Source organism: Ranitomeya variabilis, chromosome 4, assembly GCF_051348905.1.
Source record: "Ranitomeya variabilis isolate aRanVar5 chromosome 4, aRanVar5.hap1, whole genome shotgun sequence".
Taxonomy (NCBI): Eukaryota; Metazoa; Chordata; class Amphibia; order Anura; family Dendrobatidae; genus Ranitomeya; species Ranitomeya variabilis.
This window is the reverse complement of record NC_135235.1, coordinates 772978417-773000706: the sequence shown is the minus strand read 5'-3', so window position 1 is coordinate 773000706 and position 22290 is coordinate 772978417. Positions and strand designations below refer to the sequence as shown.

Below are 22290 nucleotides of genomic sequence, written 5' to 3'. Positions count from 1 at the left end.
TGTGACGCCTTCAGACCATTCCATCTAAGGCCGGTTTCACACGTCAGTGGCTCTGGTACGTGAGGTGACAGTTTCCTCACGTACTGGAGACACTGACACACGTAGACCCATAAAAATCAGTGCATCTGTGCAGATGTCATTGATTTTTTGCAGACCGTGTGTCCGTGTGCCAAACACGGAGACATGTCAGTGTTCGTAGGAGTGCACGTATTACACGGACCCATTAAAGTCAATGGGTCCGTGTAAAACACGGACCACACACGGACCTTCTCCGTTTGCAGTCCGTGTGGCGTGCAGGAGACAGCGCTACAGTAAGCGCTGTCCCCCCCACTGGTGCTGAATCCGCGATTCATATGTTCCCTGCAGCAGCGTTTGCTGCAGAGAAAATATGAATAATAGTGTTTAAAATAAAGATCTATGTGTCCGCCGCCCTCCCACCCCCTGTGCGCCCCCCCGCTGTTCTGAAAATGCTCACCCGCCTCCCTCGCAGTGTTCTGTGCTGGCCGCCCCTTCTACTGTATGCGGTCACGTGGGGCCGACGATTAGAGTCATGAATATGTGGCTCCACCTCCCAAAGGGGTGGAGCCGCCTATTCATGACTGTAAATGAGCGGCTCCACGTGACCGCATACAGGAGAAGATGGGGCCAGACCAGGAAGGAGCGAGAGCCAACGAGGGAGCGGGTGAGTATTTTCAGAACAGCGGGGGGGGGGCGCACAGGGGGTGGGAGGGCGGCGGACACATAGATCTTTATTTTAAACACTATTATTCATATCTTCTATGCAGCTGCAGAGAAGATATGAATCGCGGCTTCAGCACGATGCAGGGTACCACACGCGTGGGTACCACACGCTCTGTGTGGTACCCACTCGGCACACGGGCAGCACCCGTGTGCCGCACGTATGGCCTGCGTGAGCTCACGGGCACACGGACACGGATAATTCCGGTACCGGAATTATCTGGACGTGTGGGACAGCCCTAAGTCTGCATTTCAAATGGCGCTCCATCCCTTCCGAGCCCTTCCATGCGCCCAAACAGTGGTTCCTCCCCACATATGGGGTATCAGCGTACTCAGGACAAATTGGACAACAACTTTTGGGGTCCAATTTCTCCTGTTACCCTCGGGAAAATACAAAACTGGGGGCTAAAAAATAATTTTTGTGGGAAAAAATTTTTGTTTTATTTTTACGGCTCTGCATTATAAACTTCTGTGAAGCACTTGGTGGGTCAAAGTGCTCACCACACCTCTAGATAAGTTCCTTAGGGGGTCTACTTTCCAGAATGGTGTCACTTGTGGGGGGTTTCAATGTTTAGGCACATTAGTGGCTCTCCAAACGCAACATGGCGTCCCACCTCAATTCCTGTCAATTTTGCATTGAAAAGTCAAACGGCACTCCTTCCCTTCCGAGCTCTCCCATGCGCCCAAACAGTGGTTTACCCCCACATATGGGGTATCGGCGTACTCAGGACAAATTGTACAACAACTTTTGGGGTCCAATTTCTTTTCTTACCCTTGGGAAAATAAAAAATTGGGGGCGAAAAAATAATTTTTGTGAAAAAATATGATTTTTTATTTTTACGGTTCTGCATTATAAACTTCTGTGAAGCACTTGGTGGGTCAAAGTGCTCACCACACCTCTAGATAAGCTCCTTAGGGGGTCTACTTTCCAAAATGTGTCACTTGTTGGGGGTTTCAATGTTTAGGCATATCAGGGGCTCTCCAAACGCAACATGGCGTCCCATCTCAATTCCAGTCAATTTTGCATTGAAAAGTCAAATGGCGCTCCTTCCCTTCTGAGCTCTGCCATGCGCCCAAACAATGGTTTACACCCACATATGGGGTATCGGCGTACTCAGGACAAATTGTACAACATCGTTGGGAAAACATTTTCTCCTGTTACCCTTGGTAAAATAAAACAAATTGGAGCTGAATTAAATTTTGTGTGAAAAAAAGTTAAATGTTCATTTTTATTTAAACATTCCAAAAATTCCTGTGAAACACCTGAAGGGTTAATAAACTTCTTGAATGTGGTTTTGAGCACCTTGAGGGGTGCAGTTTTTAGAATGTCACACTTGGTTATTTTCTATCATATAGACCCCTCAAAATGACTTCAAATGATATGTGGTCCCTAAAAAAATGGTGTTGTAAAAATGAGAAATTGCTGGTCAACTTTTAACCCTTATAACTCCCTAACAAAAAAAGTTTTAGTTCCAAAATTGTGCTGATGTAAAGTAGACATGTGGGAAATGTTACTTATTAAGTATTTTGTGTGACATATCACTGTGATTTAATTGCATAAAAATTCAAAGTTGGAAAATTGCGAAATTTTCAAAATTTTCGCCAAATTTCCGTTTTTTCCACCAATAAACGCAGGTAATATCAAAGAAATTTTACCACTATCATAAAGTACAATATGTCAGGAGAAAACAATGTCAGAATCAGCAGGATCCGTTGAAGTGTTCCAGAGTTATAACCTCATAAAGGGACAGTGGTCAGAATTGTAAAAATTGGCCCGGTCATTAACGTGCAAACCACCCTTGGGGGTAAAGGGGCTAATGACCGGGCCAATGTTTACAATTCTGACCACTGTCCCTTTATGAGGTTATAAATCTGGAACGCTTCAACGGATCCTGCTGATTCTGACATTGTTTTCTCATGACATATTGTACTTCATGACAGTGGTAACATTTCTTTGAGATTACCTGCGTTTATTTGTGAAAAATCAGAAATTTGGCAAAAATGTTGAATATTTCGCAATTTTCCAACTTTGAATTTTTATGCAATTAAATCAGAGAGATATGTCACACAAAATACTTAATAAGTAACATTTCCCACATGTCTACTTTACATCAGCACAATTGTGGAACCAAAATTTTTTTTGTTAGGGAGTTATAAGGGTTAAAAGTTGACCAGCAATTTCTCATTTTTACAACAAAATTTACAAAACCATTTTTTTAGGGACCACATCACATTTTAAGTTACTTTGAGGGGTGTACATGACAGAAAATACCCAAAAGTGACACCATTCTAAAAACTGCACCCCTCAAGGTGCTCAAAACCACATTCAAGAAGTTTATTCACCCTTCAGGTGCTTCACAGGAAGTGAAACAATGTGGAAGGAAAAAAACTAACATTTACCTTTTTTTTTTACAAACATTTTACTTCAGAGCCAATTTTTTTTATTTTCACAAGTGTAAAAAGAGAAAAAGAACCACAAAAGTTGTTGTACAATTTGTCCTGAGTACGACATATGGGGATATGTGGGGGTAAACCACTGTTTGGGCACACAACAGAGCTTGGAAGGGAAGGAGCGCCATTTGACTTTTTCAATGCAGAATTGGCTGGAATTGAGATCGGACACCATGTCACGTTTGGAGAGCCCCTGATGTGCCTAAACAGTGGAAACCCCCCACAAGTGACACCATTTTGGAAACTAGACCCTTTAAGGAACTTGTCTAGATGTGTGGTGAGCACTTCGAACCCCCAAGTGCTTCACAGAAGTTTATAACGTAGAGCTGTGAAAATAAAAAATCTAATTTTTTCTACAAAAGTGATCTTTTCGCCCCCAAATTTTTATTTTCACAAGTGTAACAGGAGAATTTAGACAATGAAAGTTGTTGTGCAATTTGTCCTCAGTACGTCGATACCCCATATGTGGGGGTAAACCACTGTTTGGGCGCATGGCAGAACTTGTAAGAGAAGACGTTCCGTTTGACTTTTTCAATGCAAAATTGGCTGGAATTGAGATCGGACGCAATGTCGCGTTTGGAGACCCCCTGATGTGCCTAAACAGTGGAAACCCCCCACAAATGACACCATTTTGGAAACTAAACCCATTAAGGAACTTATCTAGATGTGTGGTGAGCAATTTAAACACACTAAGTGCTTCTCAGAAATTTATAACGTAGAGCCGTGAAAATAAAAAATCTTTTTTTTTCCTCAAAAATGATTTTTTAGCTTGCAATTTTTTATTTTTACAAGGGTAACAGAAGAAATTGGACCCCAAAAGTTGTTGTCCAAATTGTCCTGAGTTCGCTGATACCCCATATGTGGGGCGGGGGGCACTGTTTGGACACACATCGGGGCTTGGAAGGGAGGTAGTGACGTTTTAAAATGCAGACTTAGATGGATTGGTCTGCAGGCGTCACATTACATTTGCAGAGCTCCTGATGTACCTAAACAGTAGAAACCCCCCACAAGTGACCCCATTGTGGAAACTAGGCCCCCAAAGGAGCTTATCTAGATGTGTAGTGGGCATTATGAACCCCCAAGTGCTTCACATTAGTTTATAACGCAGAGCCATGAAAATAAAAAAATCATATTTTTTCCACAAAAATGATTTTTTCACCCCCAAATTTTTACTTTCACAAGGGTAACAGGAGAAATTGGACCCCAAAATTTGTTGTCCAATTTTTCCTGAGTACACTGATGCCCCATATGTGGGGGTAAACCACTATTTGGGTGCACGGCAGAGCTCAGAAGGGAGGAAGCACCATTTGACTTTTTGAACACAAAATTGTCTGGAATCAATGGTGGAGCCATGTCGCGTTTGGAGACCCCATAATGTACCTAAACAGTGGAAACCCCCCAATTCTAACTCCAACCCTAACCCCAACACACCCCTAATCCCAACCCTAACTATAACCCTAATTGCAACCCTAAGCCCAACACACCCCTAACCCTAATCTCAACCCTAACTTTAAACCTAACCCTAATCCCAACCCTTATCCCAATACACCCCTAACCCTAATCCCAACCTTAACCATAACCCTAATTCCAAACCTAACCCTAATGCCAACCCTAACCCTAATTCCAACACTAACCCTAATTCCAACCCTAACCCTAATCTCAATCCTAACCCTAATCTCAACCCCAACCCTAATCCAAACCCTAATCCTAACTTTAGCCCCAACCCTAGCCCTAACCCTAACTTTAGCCCAACTCATTTTAGCCCAACTGTAACCCTAATTGGAAAATGGAAATAAATACATTTTTTTAATTTTATTATTTTTTTTCCTAACTAAGGGGGTGATAAAGGTTAGGTTTATTTACTACTTTTTCTATTTTGTCACTGTGATAGGGTGACCAAAATGAAACAAAAGGAAAAATCTTCCTCTAGTTGCCAGCCGGCAGATCACGGCGGGTGTACTGCGCATGCGCCCGCCATTTTCTTACCGGAGGAGGACGCCGGCAGCCATGAGGGGAAGCAGGAGGACCCAGGGACACCGGGAGACTCTGGTAAGTATCGGGGGGGAATCGGGTACCCTATTTCTCTGTCCTCTGATCACACTTTTTTTTTTGCGGTCGCCTGTAAACGGTTAATACTGGCGATCGCAAAACAGGGGTCGGTAAAAACCAACCCGGATCATGTTCTTTGGGGTCTCGGTTACCCCTGGCAACCAAGACCCCAGAGAAAATCTGACTCTGGGGGGCGCTATACACTTTCTACAGTGCAGTAAAAGTACCCTTAACTACCGCCGTTAAAAGGCGTATCGGCGGTCGTTATGGGATTAAAATTCAGGATGTCAGATCCTTCTCTGCCCTGACATCATCTGTCGGGAGGCCCCCACAATACATTATATAGTCGCCCAAACCCCCGAAATCAGTGATTTCATGGAACTTTAGTCTAAGGTGTATGGGGGCGGTAAAAGGTAACTTATTGGACGCTGCCTCTGGCCTAATAGACCGTCATACATTGCAGCCCCGTCACCATTATTATACATGTAAGTATCTTAATCACTAGGCCGCCCCATACTATCCAGTACTTGGGGGCGGGGGGCATTCAGCCAAACTCTGTCACCTTCTTAGATGCCATGTTTGCTTTTCACAGCAGCAAGTGGATAAACTGCCAGGGTTTTTGTTGAAGCCTCATCTGTGCCGTCCCTGCGGTGCACATCTATGTTCTGGGGCACAAAAAGATTAATTTCTTTTTAATAAATGTTTAACATGTTAAAAATTATAAAATGTGTCTTCTGCTTTTTCTGGTGTTTTTCCTGTAATATCGGAAAACCTAAGGCCAGAAATAATCCCCATAAATCTCTGTACATGGAGACTTTGGGATCGGATCATTTCTGTCCGCGTTGATTGTGGAAACAAAAAATCTTTTCTAAAAGCCTCAAACTTCTGTTTGTGAATCAGAGCTGAGATCTAACGTGATAGAAGATTACAGTGCGGGGAAGACGGGAAACCTTCATATAGACGGCCGGCGGTGATGGAGTCAGTGACCGACTCTGGCCACATATGTCTCTAGAGCCGTAGTAGAAGATGAAGATGTCGTCCTCACCATGAAGTAGTTATTTCTCATGTCGCGTGTAATGAATATCTCCTGCAGTATTGCTAATGCCGATTCCAGGGTCGGTAAATGAGACGAGAATTAGCGTTATGGAAGATGAGTCTATGAGAAACGTATTCAGCTGCCGACTCCGAGGAAGAAACTGCTTGTTGTCTGTGGCCTAAATATATAGGATTTATTAGTAGATGTAAAGAAGGAAACTAAATACTGCAAAATAATAAATCTCCTCATATGTTTCCCTTATTATCTCCAGTAATTGTATTATTACACAGGATTCTTATGATGTTACATCGGCTCATCTTCTCATTCAGGTCTCTACAATATCGGATCCTCTCAGTGAAGATCTTCTACAGAAGAGAATTTTCCTGATTTACCCATCAAAGATGGATATGGACAGAGACAAGATGGCGGAGAGGATATTACACCTCACACTAGAGATCCTCCTCCGGCTTACTGGAGAGGTGAGAGATTCTGATGACGTCACATTACATCATTCTTATCTATGGGAATAACAGATGGACAGAACTGGAGAGGTGAGGACTCTGGAAATGTCTGTAGTGAGATTTATTAATGTGTCTCTCCATTACCAGGATTACACAGTGGTGAAGAAGACCTCTAGTGATCGCTGTCAGGACCCTGTGTCTGAGGGATGGGGAAGACCCCTGAGCCCAATCACGGGGCCTCCACCTCACCCCCTGATCCATGAGGACATCAATGACCAGAAGATCCTAGAACTCACCTACAAGATGATTGAGCTGCTGACTGGAGAGGTGACACTGCTGGGAATGCTGGGACATTATACAGTAACGCTATGAAGGGATCGGGGGATGACGGTATCATTGTATGTGTCAGGTTCCTATAAGGTGTCAGGATGTCGTCGTCTATTTCTCCATGGAGGAGTGGGAGTATTTAGAAGGACACAGAGATCTGTACAAGAACGTCATAATGGAGGTTCCCCAGCCCCTCACATCTCCAGGTAATAGACAGGACTAAATACACACGGCCTATAATTATCTGTATGTAAAGAATGAATTCAGTCCCTGTATGTGTTTCCTCCAGATCTATCCAGTAAGAGGACAACACCAGAGAGATGTCCCCGTCCTCTTCTTCCACAGGACTGTAACCAAGAAGATCCCAATGCTCCTCAGAACCATCAGGTAGATGGAGAGAAGGTGTCAGGAGATCTCCCCTATGATGTGTAGACGCCGGTGAAGGTCTTGTGCTCAGTCTTGTTTTATCCACTAGTATTATATGTTTATACTTGTGTAATGAGAACGGTGGAGATGGCAGGATTAGAGCTGATCATAGATGGGACTTCTCCATCTGTCGGTGACTTTTATAATATTTGTTTCAGGGTGAAGATCTGACCCATATTAATACTACAGAGACATATGTGAGGGGGGATGAGTGGTGTAAAGAGGAGAATCCCACATATGACTACCCAGGTGAGTAGTGACCACTAAATGCAGAGAAGTCACAGATTCTTCTCATCACCGGCTGTGGCTGCTTTATCGGTGGTGTAGTCCGGCCGTATTACCATGATCGCCATTTTACCTCTAGACCACAACATTCTCCTCCTCCCAAAACTGTTCAAATGACTTTGGGCATTGAAAGCCCTTTTCTATAGAACTTACAACCTGGTAGATCCACCTACCCCCTGGGTTTAGGAGACGCTGTTACCTGCCCAGATCTGTGAACTACAAAGCCAAATTATTATTATTATTTATTTATATAGCACCATTAGTTCCATGGTGCTGTACATGAGAATGGGTTACATCAAAATACAAATATCATTTACAGTAACTGATACAGAGGGGCGAGGACCCTGCCCTTGCGGGCTTACATTCTACAGGATTATGGGGAAGGAGACAATAGGTCAGGGGTTGCAGTATCTCCGATGTTGTTGAGGTGGCAGTGTGGTCATTACAGGTTGTAAGCTTTCCTGAAGAGGTGGATTTTCAGGTTCTGTTTGATGGATACAAATGTGGTGGATAACCGGACGTGTTGGGGCAGAGAATTCCAGTGGATGGGGAATATTCGGGAGAAGTCTTGGAGGTGAGTGGGCGAGGAGCGAATAAGCTTGGTGGAGAGAAGGAGGTCTTGGTAGGACCGGAAATTATGTGAGGGAAGATATTGAGAGATTATTTCGGATGAGATGGACGGCTTTGTAGGTCAGTGTTAGTAGTTGAAACTGGATATGCTGGGAAATTGGGAGCCAGTGAAGGGATCTGCAAACATGGGAAGCAGGAGAGTAGCGAGGAGAGAGATTAATTAGTCGGCAGCAGAGTTAAGGATGGACTGGAGAGGTGCGAGAGTGTTAGAACGTAGGCCACAGAGGAGTATGTTGCAGTAGTCGAGGCGGGAGATGATTAGGGCATGCACAAGCATTTTGGTAGAGTGAGGGATGAGGAAAGGACGAAATCTGGAAATATTTTTGAGCTGGAGGTGACAGGAGGTGGCGAGAGCTTGGATGTACGGTTTGAACGACAAGGCAGAGTCAAGGGTTACTCCGACACAGCGGATTTCCAGGGCAGGGGAAAGTGTGATTTCATTTATTTTGATAGATAGATCAGGTAGGGAAGATATGTGAGATGGAGGAAAGATAATTAGTTCAGATTTAGTTTAGCCAAATGACGCCGTACGTAGAATGTGCTGACAAGATAGAAAATCACTTGGAGAAAAATATGATGATGGTCCTGTAAGAGAAAGCGGAGGGTAATGATGCTGTTGGCTTCCTAGAACCCTGAGATCTTATCGGATGAATCTCCCTTCTCTCCCTTCTGTGCTGCTGAATGTGATCATATGGTCCCTACAAGACCAGGTCCAGTCTTTCTGGCCAAACTTCACTTTTATGATGGACAACATTAAATGTGCAGTGAGGCCAAGTGTGAATTTCTGGACAATAACAGAGTTTCCCTTTATCCGGACTTTTCAATTTGTATTAAAACCGACTAACTTCCAGGAGGACTGTGATAATCTACATAAACCCATCACACCGGTGCCATGATATATCTCTGAGCTGTGCGTGGCTGTAATATACACTGCTGAAAAAAAAATAGGGAACACTATAATCCCACATCCTAGATATCACTGAATGAAATATTCCAGTTGTAAATCTTTATTCATTACACTAGATGGTGGCCCGATTCTAACGCATCGGGTATTCTAGAATATGCATGTCCACGTAGTATATTGCCCAGTTACGTAGTATATTGCCGAGCCACGTAGTATATTGCCCAGTCACGTAGTACATTGCCCAGTCACGTAGTATATTGCCCAGCCACGTAGTATATTGCCCAGTCACGTAGTATATTGCCCAGTCACGTAGTATATTGCCCAGCCACGTAGTATATTGGCCAGCGACGTAGTATATTGCTCAGCGCTGTAGTATATTGCCCAGCCACGTAGTATATTGCCCAGCCACGTAGTATATTGCCTAGTGACGTAGTATACAGCACAGAGCCACGTAGTATATTGCCCAGTGACGTAGTATACAGCACAGAGCCACGTAGTATATTGCCCAGTCATGTAGTATATTGCTCAGCGCTATAGTATATTGCCCAGTTACGTAGTATATTGCCCAGCGACGTAGTATATTGCCCAGTTACGTAGTATATTGCCCAGTCACGTAGTATATTGCTCAGCGCTATAGTATATTGCCCAGTTACGTAGTATATTGCCCAGGGACGTAGTATATTGCCCAGGGACGTAGTATATTGCCCAGGGACGTAGTATATTGCCCAGTGACGTAGTATATTGCCCAGGGACGTAGTATATTGCCCAGGGACGTAGTATATTGCCCAGGGACGTAGTATATTGCCCAGGGACGTAGTATACAGCACAGAGCCACGTAGTATATTGCCCAGGGATGTAGTACATTGCCCAGGGATGTAGTACATTGCCCAGGGATGTAGTACATTGCCCAGGGACGTAGTACATTGCCCAGGGACGTAGTATATTGCCCAGGGACGTAGTATATTGCCCAGCGACGTAGTATATTGCTCAGTGACGTAGTATATTGCCCAGTGACGTAGTATACAGCACAGAGCCACGTAGTATATTGCACAGCGAAGTAGTATAGAGCACAGAGCCACGTAGTATATTGCCCTGCCACATTTGTCACAGGTTAAAAAATAACAAATAAACATTTACTCACCTTTCCGAGGGCCCCTTGTAGTCCACGGAAGCTTCCGGTCCCAGGGTTGGTCTGAGCGCAGGTCCTGTGATGACGTCACGGTCATATGACCGTGTAGCAGTCACATGACCGTGTAGCGGTCACATGACAGTGACGTCACGTCAGGTCCTTGCCGTGCAGGACTTGTGATGACGTCGCGGTCACATGACCGTGACGTCATGGCAGGTCCTGCTGCCATACCATCTTTGCCACCGCAAGCTGCAACGGAAGATGGCGGGCTGCGTGAGCGGCTCAGCGGACTACAGAGGGTGAGTATAGCAGGTTTTTTTTTTTATTATTTATTATTTTTAACATTACATTTTGTACTATTGATGCCGCATAGGCAGCGTCAATAGTACAAAGTTGGGGACACACAGGGTTAATAGCGGCGGTAACGTAGTGCGTTACCCGCGGCATAACGAGGTCCGTTACCGCCGGCATTAACCCTGTGTGAGCGGTGTTTGCGGGCGCCGGGCAGTGAGTGCGGGGAGGGAGCGGCCATTTTTTTCTGGACTGTGCGCGTCGCTGATTGGTCGCGGCATCTATGACAGGCAGCTGCCGAGACCAATCAGCGAACGAATAACCGTGACAGAAAGACGGAAGTACCCTTAGGCAATTATATAGTAGATAGTGGAATGTGTTGAGAACAATAAAACATAAAAGTGATCAATGTAAATCAAAATGAATATCCCACGGAGGTCTGGAGTTGGAATGATGCTCAAAATCAAAGTGGAAAATGAAGTTACAGGCTGATCCAACTTCAGTGGAAATGCTTCAATACAAGGAAATGATGCTCAGTAGTGTGTGTGTGTGGCCTCCATGTGTCTGCCTGACCTCCCTACAACGCCTGGGCATGCTCCTCATGAGGCAGCGGATGGTCACCTGAGGGATCTCCTCCCAGACCTAGACTAAAGCATCCTCCAACTCCTGGACAGTCTGTGGTGCAACGTGACCTTGTTGGATGTTGCAAGACATGATGTCCCAGATGTGCTCAATTGGATTCAGGTCTGGGGAACGGGTGGGCCAGTCCATAGCTTCAATGCCTTCATCTTGCAGGAACTGCTGACACACTCCAGCCACATGAGTTCTGGCATTGTCCTGCATTACGAGGAACCCAGGGCCAACCGCACGAGCATATGGTTCCACAAGGGGTCTGAGGATCTCATCTCAGTACCTAATGGCAGTCAGGCTACTTCTGGCGAGCACATGGAGGGCTGTGCAGCCCTCCAAAGAAATGCCACCCCACACCATTACTAACCCACTGCCAAACCAGTCATGCTGAAGGATGTTGCAGGCAGCAGATCGCTCTCCACTGCATTTCCACACTCTGTCACGTCTGTCATGTGCTCAATGTGAACCTGCTTTCATCTCTGAAGAGCACAGGGCGCCAGTGGCAAATTTGCCAATCCTGGTGTTCTGTGGCAAATGGCAAGCATCCTGCACGGTGTTGGGCTGTGAGCACAACCCCAATCTCTGGACGTCGGGCACTCAGACCATCCTCATGGAGTCGGTTTTTAACCGTTTGTTCAGACACATGCACATTTGTGGACTGCTGTAGGTCATTTTGCAGAGCTCTGGCAGCGCTCCTCCTGTTTCTCCTTGCACAAAGGCTGAGGTAGCGGTCCTGCTGCTGGGTTGTTGCCCTCCTACGGTCCCCTCCATGGCTCCTGGTATACTGGCCTGTCTCCTGGTAGCGCCTCCATACTCTGGACACTACGCTGACAGACACAGCAAACCTTTTCACAGCTCGCATTGATGTGCCACCCGGGATGAGCTGCACTACCTGAGCCACTTGTGTGGGGTATAGAGTCCGTCTCATGCTACCACGAGTGTGAAAGCACAACCAACATTCAAAAGTGACCAAAACCTCAGCCAGAAAGCATTGGTACTGAGATGTGGTCTGTGGTCCCCACCTGCAGAACCACTCCTTTATTGAGCGGGTCTTGATAATTACCAATAATTTCCATCTGTTGTATATTCCATTTGCACAACAGTATGTGAAATTGATTGTCAATCAGTGTTGTTCCTAAGTGGACAGTTTGATTTCACAGAAGTTTGATTTACTTGCAGTTATATTCTGTTGTCTAAGTGCTCCCTTTATTTTTTTGAGCAGGAGATGAGTTGGCATGGCTCCAGCCCTGGTTTCATGGATTTACTCCACCTCATAAATTACATTGTTTTTGATCCTAAGAAATTCAGATTACTGCACAATCTCTCCTGAAATGGGGAGCAATATTATTTTCTCTAATCTTCTGGTCAGGATTCATAGTAGCTCCAATGGTCCACCATAAATGAGTGCAACTCTGGTTTACTGTTGTTTAATCTTTGTTTGTAGATTTCAGTTAACGAGATTCTCGTGCTCTGGGGAGGGGCTTTATGTGGTGCTCTGGGGCGGGGCTTTATGTGGTGCTCTGATTACATATGCACCTTTATTGGCCTATGACAGGTCGCTGATCCCTCACTGACCTGCCCCCATGTTACATAATGCATATAATAGTGTTGATATTATTGTTGATAATGCCTATAATATTGTGACTATTGGGAGGCTTACAAAAAAAAATTACATCCAGCAAAATGACACCAGCGGCGCCTGTCCACTAACCTCTATCTCTTACTTATAGATACTACTGCGTAGGTGCCGCCATTGACCTTATGTTACGGCTGGCGGAACGCACCGAGTAAATGTGAAGTTGATATTGGTGCGTTCGCAGCCCAGGGTCTACCGTGCAGGAGAGAGACCTGCTGCTAGTGAAATGGCTGCCCGATATGGCGGTACAATGCCAAATTAGACGCGACTTCCGTCACTCGGTCAGTACAAGGACGAACCCTGTTGCTTCACAGAGTCATGTAATATTAGTGGGACTAATACCCTAACTAGGGTTGTGCTTGCTAGGAACACTTCTGTGCTAACCGCACACAAGAAGGAACCAGAGCCAAGCCAAGCGACTAATTGCCCCCACTGACGCTAGCTGCCTGCCTGAACAATTCCCACGGCTAGACGGACACACTGCACATGTAGCCTGAGTGGCAGAGTATTCACTGGCGACAAGCTCAAACATAAATGATACTAGTGCATGGCTGTGCAGCCATGCGAACCTTTTATACTTGCAGCAACTTCAGGAGCTTCCTAGAGGACCAATGGGAGCTGCTACAGGACCTGAGCGTGTGATCCCCAACCTCCAATGAAAGGTCCTCCTTTGGGCATGCTCAGAAGGAGAAAAGTAGGACTTAGTCCCAGAAGTGTCTGCTCACCGCTGACCAGTACTGGCTACAATGGCTGAGCCTGCAAGGGCAGCAGCAACCAAGCGCGCAGTATCTGCCTGAGCCAGATGCTGGGACCGACATCTCCGCTGAGCAGGCTCCACTGCGGCTGAAGAAGAATGGGAGACCGCAGTGGAGGAGGCTTGAGATTCCCCCTGTGCAGGGGTGGGAACTCAACACCTTATGACCTGTTATAAGCCAATACAGATGCATATATAATCAGAGCACCACGTGAAGCCCCACCCCAGAGCATGAGCATTTTATCAACTGAAAACTACAAACACAGATTAAACAACAACCACAAGACAGATTTCATCACCAGGTATCAGTGTAATCAGTATAACGGCACCGACCTGACAGTGTCTGTAGATTGTTGTACACAATCCTGCTGACAGGTTCCCTTTAAGACATCTCCACTCTGCGTGCTGACATACTTACCCGTCCTGGCCCGCTCCAGCGGTGTGCGCACGCCTTCCGGTCTCTTCTCCTGACTCGCCGCCGGGCCTGTATATAGGGCTGCAGGTACTCACTGTCCAAAAAGAGTTATTTCCTAAAAATAACAAAGTTTATTGAAAATATGATATTAAACGAAAATCACAAAAAAATTGTTATTTTTATTTATTTATATGTCACCATTGATTCCATGGTGCTGTACATGAGAAGGGGTTACATACAAGTTACAGATATCACTTACAGTAAACTAACTAACAATGGCAGACTGATACAGAGGGGCGAGGACCCTGCCCTTGCGGGCTTACATTCTACAGGATTATGGGGAAGGAGACAGTAGGTCGGGGGTTGCAGGAGCTCCGGTGTTGGTGAGGCGGAAGCTTCGGTAGTGATGAGGCGGCAGTGGGGTCAGTGCAGGCTGTAGGCTTTCCTGAAGAGGTGGGTTTTCAGGTTCCGTCTGAAGGATCCGAATGTGGTTGATAGTCGGACGTGTTGGGGCAAAGAATTCCAGAGGATGGGGGATATTCGGGAGAAGTCTTGGAGGCGATTGGATGAGGAGCGAATAAGTGTGGAGGAGAGAAGGAGGTCTTGGGAGGACCGGAGATTACATGAGGGAAGATATCGGGAGATTAGTTCTGAGATATATGGAGGAGACAGGTTGTGGATGGCTTTGTAGGTCAGTATTAGTAATTTGAACTGGATACGCTGAGGGAATGGGAGCCAGTGAAGAGATTTGCGGAGGAGTAGCGAGGAGAGAGATGGATTAGTCGGGCAGCAGAGTTAAGAATGGACTGGAGAGATGCAAGGGTGTTAGCAGGGAGGCCGCAGAAAAGGATGTTGCAATAGTCAATGCGGGAGATGATGAGAGCGTGCACAAGCATTTTAGTAGATTGACAGATCATGATAAAAACAGCTTACCAATAACAAGGCACATGGAGAGCTTCTATGTGAAGGACACAAAAACAGTGGTACTGAGAAAAAGCAGGCTGGACAAACAGAGGTCCTAAATCTCAACCTCAATAAACTTCAATGCAATAGTAAAAACGTGTATAGTGCAAATAAGGTGCAAACATTATACCAATTATCCGAAAAAGTAGAGGGCTTAATATGGCTTAATGTGGGAGAGTATACATCACTCTAAATAAACCCATTAGCCAAATATCACTACCCTAGGAATAAAAGCAACACTCAAACAAAGTCCTGCTTACCCATGTCGCCTGTCAGCGTGTTTCCAGGGCAGCCCCGATGCGCGTTTCGCGTGGGCTTCTTCGGGAGGTAGCCTACTGAATGTGCGTCGGAGCTGCCTTGGACACATGCTGACAGGCTACAAGAGTAAACAGGACTTTGTTTGAGTGTCGCTTTTTTCCCTAGGGTAGTGATATTTGGCTAATAGGTTTATTTAGAGTGATGTATACTCTCACACATTAAGCCATATTAAGCCCTCTACTTTTTCGGATAATTGGTATAATGTTTGCACGTTATTTGCACTATGCACTTTTTTGCTATTGCATTGAAGTTTATTGAGGTAGAGATTTATGATCTCTGTTTGCTTGCCCAGCCTGCTTTTTCTCAGTGCCACTGTTTTTGTGTCCTTCACAGAGAAGCTCTCTATGTGTCTTAAGTTGTTTTTATCATGATTTTTTTGTGATTTTGTTGTAATATAATGTTTTCAATAAACTTTCTTATTTTTATTAAATAATTATTTTTGGATCCATGTGCTTGTGCAGGAATTATCTAGTTTGGAATGTCCTTGATAATATTGATCTAGTCCTTTGAAAATGTATGTAATCTGACCTATTTAATTAGTATGTTTCAGTGGTTTTTGTTCTCAGATACTCACTGTGCTGTTTGGTGACATGGTGTGTATCACACTCAACATAGACCAGAGGAAGTGAAGGAAAGAGTTGGTTCAGGAGATTAGAAAGAAAATTATAGACAAACATGTTAAAGGTAAAAGTTATAAGACATCTCCAAGCAGCTTGATGTTCCTGTGACTACAGTTGCACATATTATTCAGAAATTTAATATCCATGGGACTGTAGCCAACCTCCCTGGACGTGGCCGCAGGAGGAAAATTGATAGCAAATCAAAGAGACTGATAATACGAACGGTAACGAAAGAGCCCAGAAAAATATCTAAACAGATTAAATGTGAACTTCAAGCTCAAGGAACATCATTGTCAGATCGCACCATCCGTCATTGTATGAGCCAAAGTGGACTTCATGGGATACAACCAAGGAGGACACCATTGTTGAAAAAAAATCATAAAAAAGCCAGACTGGATTTTGCCAAGCTACATGTTGACATGCCCCAAAGCTTATGGGAGAATGTCCTATGGACAGATGAGACAAAAATTGAACTTTTTGGCAAGGCCCATCAGCTCTATGTTCACAAATGGAAAAATTAAGCATATCAAGAAAAGAACAATGTCCCTACTGTGAAACATGGAGGAGGCTCTGTTCTGTTCTGGGGCTGCTTTGCTGCATCTGGCACAGGGTGTCTAGAATCTGTGCAGGGTACAATGATATCTCAAGACTATCAAGTGATTCTAGAGAAAATTGCCCAGTGTCAGAAAGCTTAGTCTCAGTCGCAGGTCATGGGGCTTGCAACAGGATAATGACCCAAAACACACAGCGAAAAGCACCCAACAATGGCTAAGAGGAAAACATTTGACTATTCTTAAGTGGCCTTCTATGAGCCCTGACCTAAATCCTATTGAACATCTTTGGAAAGAGCAGAAACCTGCCGTCTGGAAAAGGCAACCTTCAGACACGAGACAACTGGAGTAATTTTCTCCAGAGGAATGGGCCAAAATACCTGTCGAGAGGTGCAGACGTCTCATTGACAGTTACAGGAATTGTTTGATTGAAGTGATTGCCTCAAAAGGTTGTGCAGCAAAATGTTAAGTTACGGGTCCCATTATTTCTGTCCAGGCCTATTTTATGAGTTTTTATTTTTTTTTAATTCTGTTGAAGCATGGTTGAAAAGCAATGTCTTACTTTCATTTGCTCATTTTCATAGATTTATTTATTATTACTTTTGTCAGATTCAAGTTATGTCTGTGACCATTGTGGGTTGTTTTGCCATTAAACGAGGGGTACAAACAATTTAGACCACGTGTGTAGGAGGAATGAATATTTTGACTCCACAGCCACTTTCCGGAAATTAACATGTAGTGGATGTTGGAGAGTGAAAATTACACATCTGCCATTTTATTACCCAGCACATAGTGCCCAGATTGTGCTCCAGGAGACACACACCACAAATTACGGTAAGTGGATTCTTCTCACTATATAATATTGGTAAATACAGGGATCCTAAATGTTGTTTGAGCACACTGCAAGACTCAGAAGTGAGAGAGGATTTTGCTGTTTTGGTTTATAGAAACTCTGTTCCATTTCAACAGCCTTTGAGCCACTAATAGTGTAGGAACCTCTGTTTTTTCATTGACAGATGATGGACCTGAGTGGGGACTTGTTTTTTTGTGAGATGAGAATTGGTATTATTTTTTTCTACATAACATTGATTGGTTTCTTTTTATTTGATATTTGGGAGGCAAAATGAACAATAAGTTGAACACCACACACTACTGGCTCATCCAACAAAGTTTTCTATTTGACTGTGAACAGTCATTGTCTTGGTAAATAACACCATGTAACACAATTTTTGTTCTTGGCTTCCAAGTGTAATATTTAACTGCTGATGTTTAAAGACTATGGAAAAACGACTACATTCAGCACAAACTTAGATTTTATGACCACAGCCCAGAAAAATTTCGTATTTATTTTGACAAAAAAAGAAAACTATTATATTTTCGTTCATGCGGTCTGATAAAAAAACAACACTTGCATGGTGAATAGACAAAGACAGTAAAAAATCTCTCAAAAAGGTTCAGAAATGAGTAGGTGTTCTAGATTTGCAAGTGTACTGCAAATCGCTTTCTCGAAGAAGTCCCCATCATGTTTTCGTTACACTGTGTTTGGTAACGACATTCAAAGTCCAATATTGTTTTGTTTAAGATTATTGTACTTGTTTTTATTATGTATACCCCTCCTCACATGTAAAGCGCCATGGAATAAATGGCGCTATAACAATACATAATAATAATAATAATAATATATCTTGATGAAATCACTCGCCTTGCTCCTCAGAGTTCTCATGTTCTCCTTGAGCTTGTCAAGATGAGCATCAAGGATATGGACTTCGAGAGACATTCTGCTTCCCATTATGGCATAATTCTTTATGAGAGTCTGAACCAACTGCACATAGTTTTCAGCCTTGTGTTTACCCAGGAAGCCATGAACCACTGCAATGAACTGTTCCAAGCCGTTTACTCTGTCCTGTTTAGCAGCTTGGCGAACTCTTCACACTCTATGATCTTCTTGATCTGCAGTCCGACTAAGATACCAGCCTTGACCTTTGCCTCAGACAGCTTTGGAAAGAGACCTTGGAGGTAATTGAAAGCTGCTGACTCCTTGTCAAGAGCCGTGATAAATTGCTTGATGAGGCCTAACTTGATGTGCAGTGGTGCGATCAGCACCTTCAGAGGTTCTATCAGTGGCTCCCACTTCACGTTGCTCTTCCCCACAGAGAACTCGGTCCGCTGTGGCCTGTCCTTTCTGTGATAGTGCGCCTTAGTGTCATGGCTGTCCCAGAGGCAAAGTACATTTTGTGAAACCGCATTGAAGGCCAATCAGGAATGACACCATTTTGAAGTCTCCGATGACCTCCCATCCATAGTCGTCATACTTAAAGGCACTCAGCGACCTTTTGACACTGGAGTAGTTCTCTTTGAGATAGAAAGAGTGAGCCATAAAGAGAGACGGGTAGTTGTTTCCATTGTGAAGCAGCACGGCTTTGAGGCTTCAGGATGAACTGTCAATGAATAGTCGCCATTCACTCGGGTTACAGGTGATACCTATAGACTCAAAAAGACCGGCCACATTGTTGCAGAAGCACAACCCATCTTCTCAACTGAAGAAGTTGGAAAATGTTTGGTTACGCTTTCTCTGATCTGTGGCTTGTACGCTTTCATCCAACAAGTTCCACTGCTTGAGCCTGGATGTCAGAAGCTCAGCATTGGACTTGGTAAGACGAAGGTCTCTGATTAGATCATTAACGTCTTTCTGTTTAGGAAAGTATGGCCTTCTCTCCTCAACTGCATCTGTGAAAATGTAATCTTGCTCTCCAATATCTTCCTCGCTGTCCGACTTGCTGCTTTTTCCTGAAGATAGGGGGAGTTGGAACAGGCATCTCAGGGCAGTGTGGTACTGGGGCAATGGAAGAAGGAATGTCTAGATAAATGATTTGAGGCACATTCTTGCCTGTGCGACGTTTGGCAAGATCCACTATGCAGAAGTAGCAGTTGCTTGAGTGGTCGGTCCGTTGCCGCGAAATTCACGGTATAGCAAAACTTCATGGCTCTCTTTTCTCCCCTGTACCAACCTGTAACATAGCAGATATAATTAATTATATAAATTTAAAAGCATGAAATTTTACACATTATGTAATATATATTTTACTATAGTGCATAGACATATGTGAAAATTTTGTCAATTGCAACTCTTTAAACTGTACTAGATCTAAATCATTGAAATTCTACAAAATAAAGCACTGCCATCTAAATGATCAACAATTGTTCACCTTGCCTTCAAGAGTTTTCTTGCAATATTCACATGTGAAATGAGGTGCCCAAGACTTGTCTTGATCCCCGACAGGCGTGCCGAAATATGCCTTGTAGGCCTCACACATCTTACGACATGCTTTCATGGAATACTTTCTCGCTCTTGTCTTTATAAATTGTCCACACACGTAGCAAAATGCATCTGCTGGGCGGAAACAACCTCATGATGTCATCTAAAACAAATAATTGCTCTTTAACTACGATTCATTATTCTCTTACTCAGCAATAACATAAACCGAAATGTTGGTTTGAGTCACCTGTGCTTTTATACTTGTATGACTACTATTGAACAGTCCATACTATTGAATGTTCTTGAAAAGTTCTAAAAGCTTCTAGAAACTTCTAGATAATTTGGAAAATTCTGCACAATTCTAGCAGTTCAAGAATATTCTAGAAGACTACTCAGTATTGAATACGAATCGAGATTTTTACCAAAAACAGACACATTTCAAAATTTCATTGTCCTTATCACAGAAGCAAGGTTTTGGTAGAACAACAACTATTTTCTATTTGTATTCGGCATAACGGGTTAGGAAAACACACTTTCTACCCAGGAAAAAAAAATATTACATAGTGTAATTAAAGTTTTTTACATAGCTTGCCATTTTTATGGACAGAAGTAGAAATGTTCAAAAATACAAGACTCAATGATATTTTATTAAAAATAATAATTGTTTTTATCTTAGCAGATGACTGTACCAGGAGATCAGAGGGACAGCTGACATCTTCAATGTTTAAATCTGATGATCTTGAGATCCTACAAGATACAACTGAAGTGATTGCTGTTACTCCAGATATATCATCATCCATTCACAGCAAAGATCTGTCATCTGATCCTATGAAACAGGTCCCGTCTTCTGATTCATTACTGACTACTAAGGAAAATCAAAGTCACAAAGGAGGCATTAAAAAACAAACTGCTCCTAAAGCAAAGAAGTCATTTTCATGTTCAGAATGTGGGAAATGTTTTAACAAGAAATCACATTTTGTTACTCACCATAGAACTCACACAGGAGAGATGCCTTTTTCCTGTTCAGAATGTGGGAAATGTTTTAACTGGAAATCAGATTTGGTTAATCACTATAGAACTCACACAGGGGAGAAGCCTTTTTCATGTTCAGAATGTGGGAAATGTTTTACCAAAAAAGGGAATCTTGATGAACACCAAAAAACCCACACAGGAGAGAAGCCTTTTTCATGTTCAGAATGTGGGAAATGTTTTACCCAGAAATGGCATCTTGTTAGTCACCAGAGAACTCACACAGGGGAGAATCCTTTTTCGTGTTCAGAATGTGGGAAATGTTTTAAATGGAAACCAGATTTGGTTAAGCACCAGAGAACCCACACAGGGGAGAAACCTTTTTCATGTTCAGAATGTGGGAAATGTTTTACCCAGAAATGGCATCTTGTTAGTCACCAGAGAACTCACACAGGGGAGAATCCTTTTTCGTGTTCAGAATGTGGGAAATGTTTTAAATGGAAACCAGATTTGGTTAATCACTATAGAACTCACACGGGGGAGAAGCCTTTTTCATGTTCAGAATGTGGGAAATGTTTTACCCAGAAATGGCATCTTGTTAGTCACCAGAGAACTCACACAGGGGAGAATCCTTTTTCGTGTTCAGAATGTAGGAAATGTTTTAAATGGAAAATAGATCTTGATCGCCATCAGAGAACTCACACAGGGGAGAAGCCTTTTTCATGTTCAGAATGTGAGAAATGTTTTAACCATAAATCAGAGTTGGTTAATCACCATAGAACTCATACAAGGGAGAAACCTTTTTCGTGTTCAGAATGTGGGAAATGTTTTAACCAGAAAAGGAATCTTGTTAGTCACCAAAGTACTCACACAGGGAAGAAGCCTTTTTCCTGTTCAGAATGTGGGAATTGTTTTAACCGGAAAGCGCTTCTTGTTAGACATCAGAGCAGTCACACAGAGGAGAAGCCTTTTTCATGTTCAGAATGTGGAAAATGTTTTAAATGGAAAATAGATTTGGTTAATCACCATAGAACTCACACAGAGGAGAAGCCTTATTCATTTTCTTAATGTGGGAAATATTTTACTTGGAAATCAACTGTTAATAAACATCAGAGACGTCACATAGGGGAGAAGCCTTTTTTAAGTTCATAATGTTGGAATAGTTTTAACCAAAATTGGGTCTTCTTAAATGGGTTGCCTCTTGTCATTCCTCGTGTTTGCTGACAAAAGGATAAAACTAAACTTTATTAATTCCAAATGTAAAACTATACCCATAATTCAACCCCTGAAGATTAGTCAGTAGGTGACTAATAGAAAAAACATGTACCCCACAGTTCAGTATATAGGGTGAGGTGACATATACACACTCACTCTCCAAGCCTCTCATTTCTACGGGTTTCATCATCCTCACCAAAGGCGACTCATCAGGAGACTATTTAATATTGACCTAT

At 43.4% G+C, this 22290-nt stretch overlaps 2 protein-coding genes across 2 annotated transcripts in view; both read left to right on the top strand.

The window, feature by feature from the left end:
- Nucleotides 1–7107, top strand: part of LOC143768303 (oocyte zinc finger protein XlCOF29-like) — a 29270-nt gene extending 22163 nt beyond the window's left edge. Inside the window, exons 2-3 of the mRNA XM_077256996.1 lie at nt 6604–6753; nt 6883–7107. Coding sequence (XP_077113111.1) covers nt 6604–6753; nt 6883–7107 — 375 coding nt within the window. The remainder of the gene's footprint in view (nt 1–6603; nt 6754–6882) is intronic.
- A 547-nt stretch (nt 7108–7654) lies between these two features.
- Nucleotides 7655–21972, top strand: LOC143766957 (uncharacterized). The gene is made up of 2 exons (XM_077254976.1): nt 7655–7737; nt 20550–21972. Exon 2 carries the CDS (start codon nt 20591–20593, stop codon nt 21905–21907), a length of 1317 nt encoding a protein of 438 aa, XP_077111091.1. The 5' UTR covers nt 7655–7737; nt 20550–20590; the 3' UTR covers nt 21908–21972.
- The last annotated feature ends 318 nt before the right edge of the window (nt 21973–22290 follow it).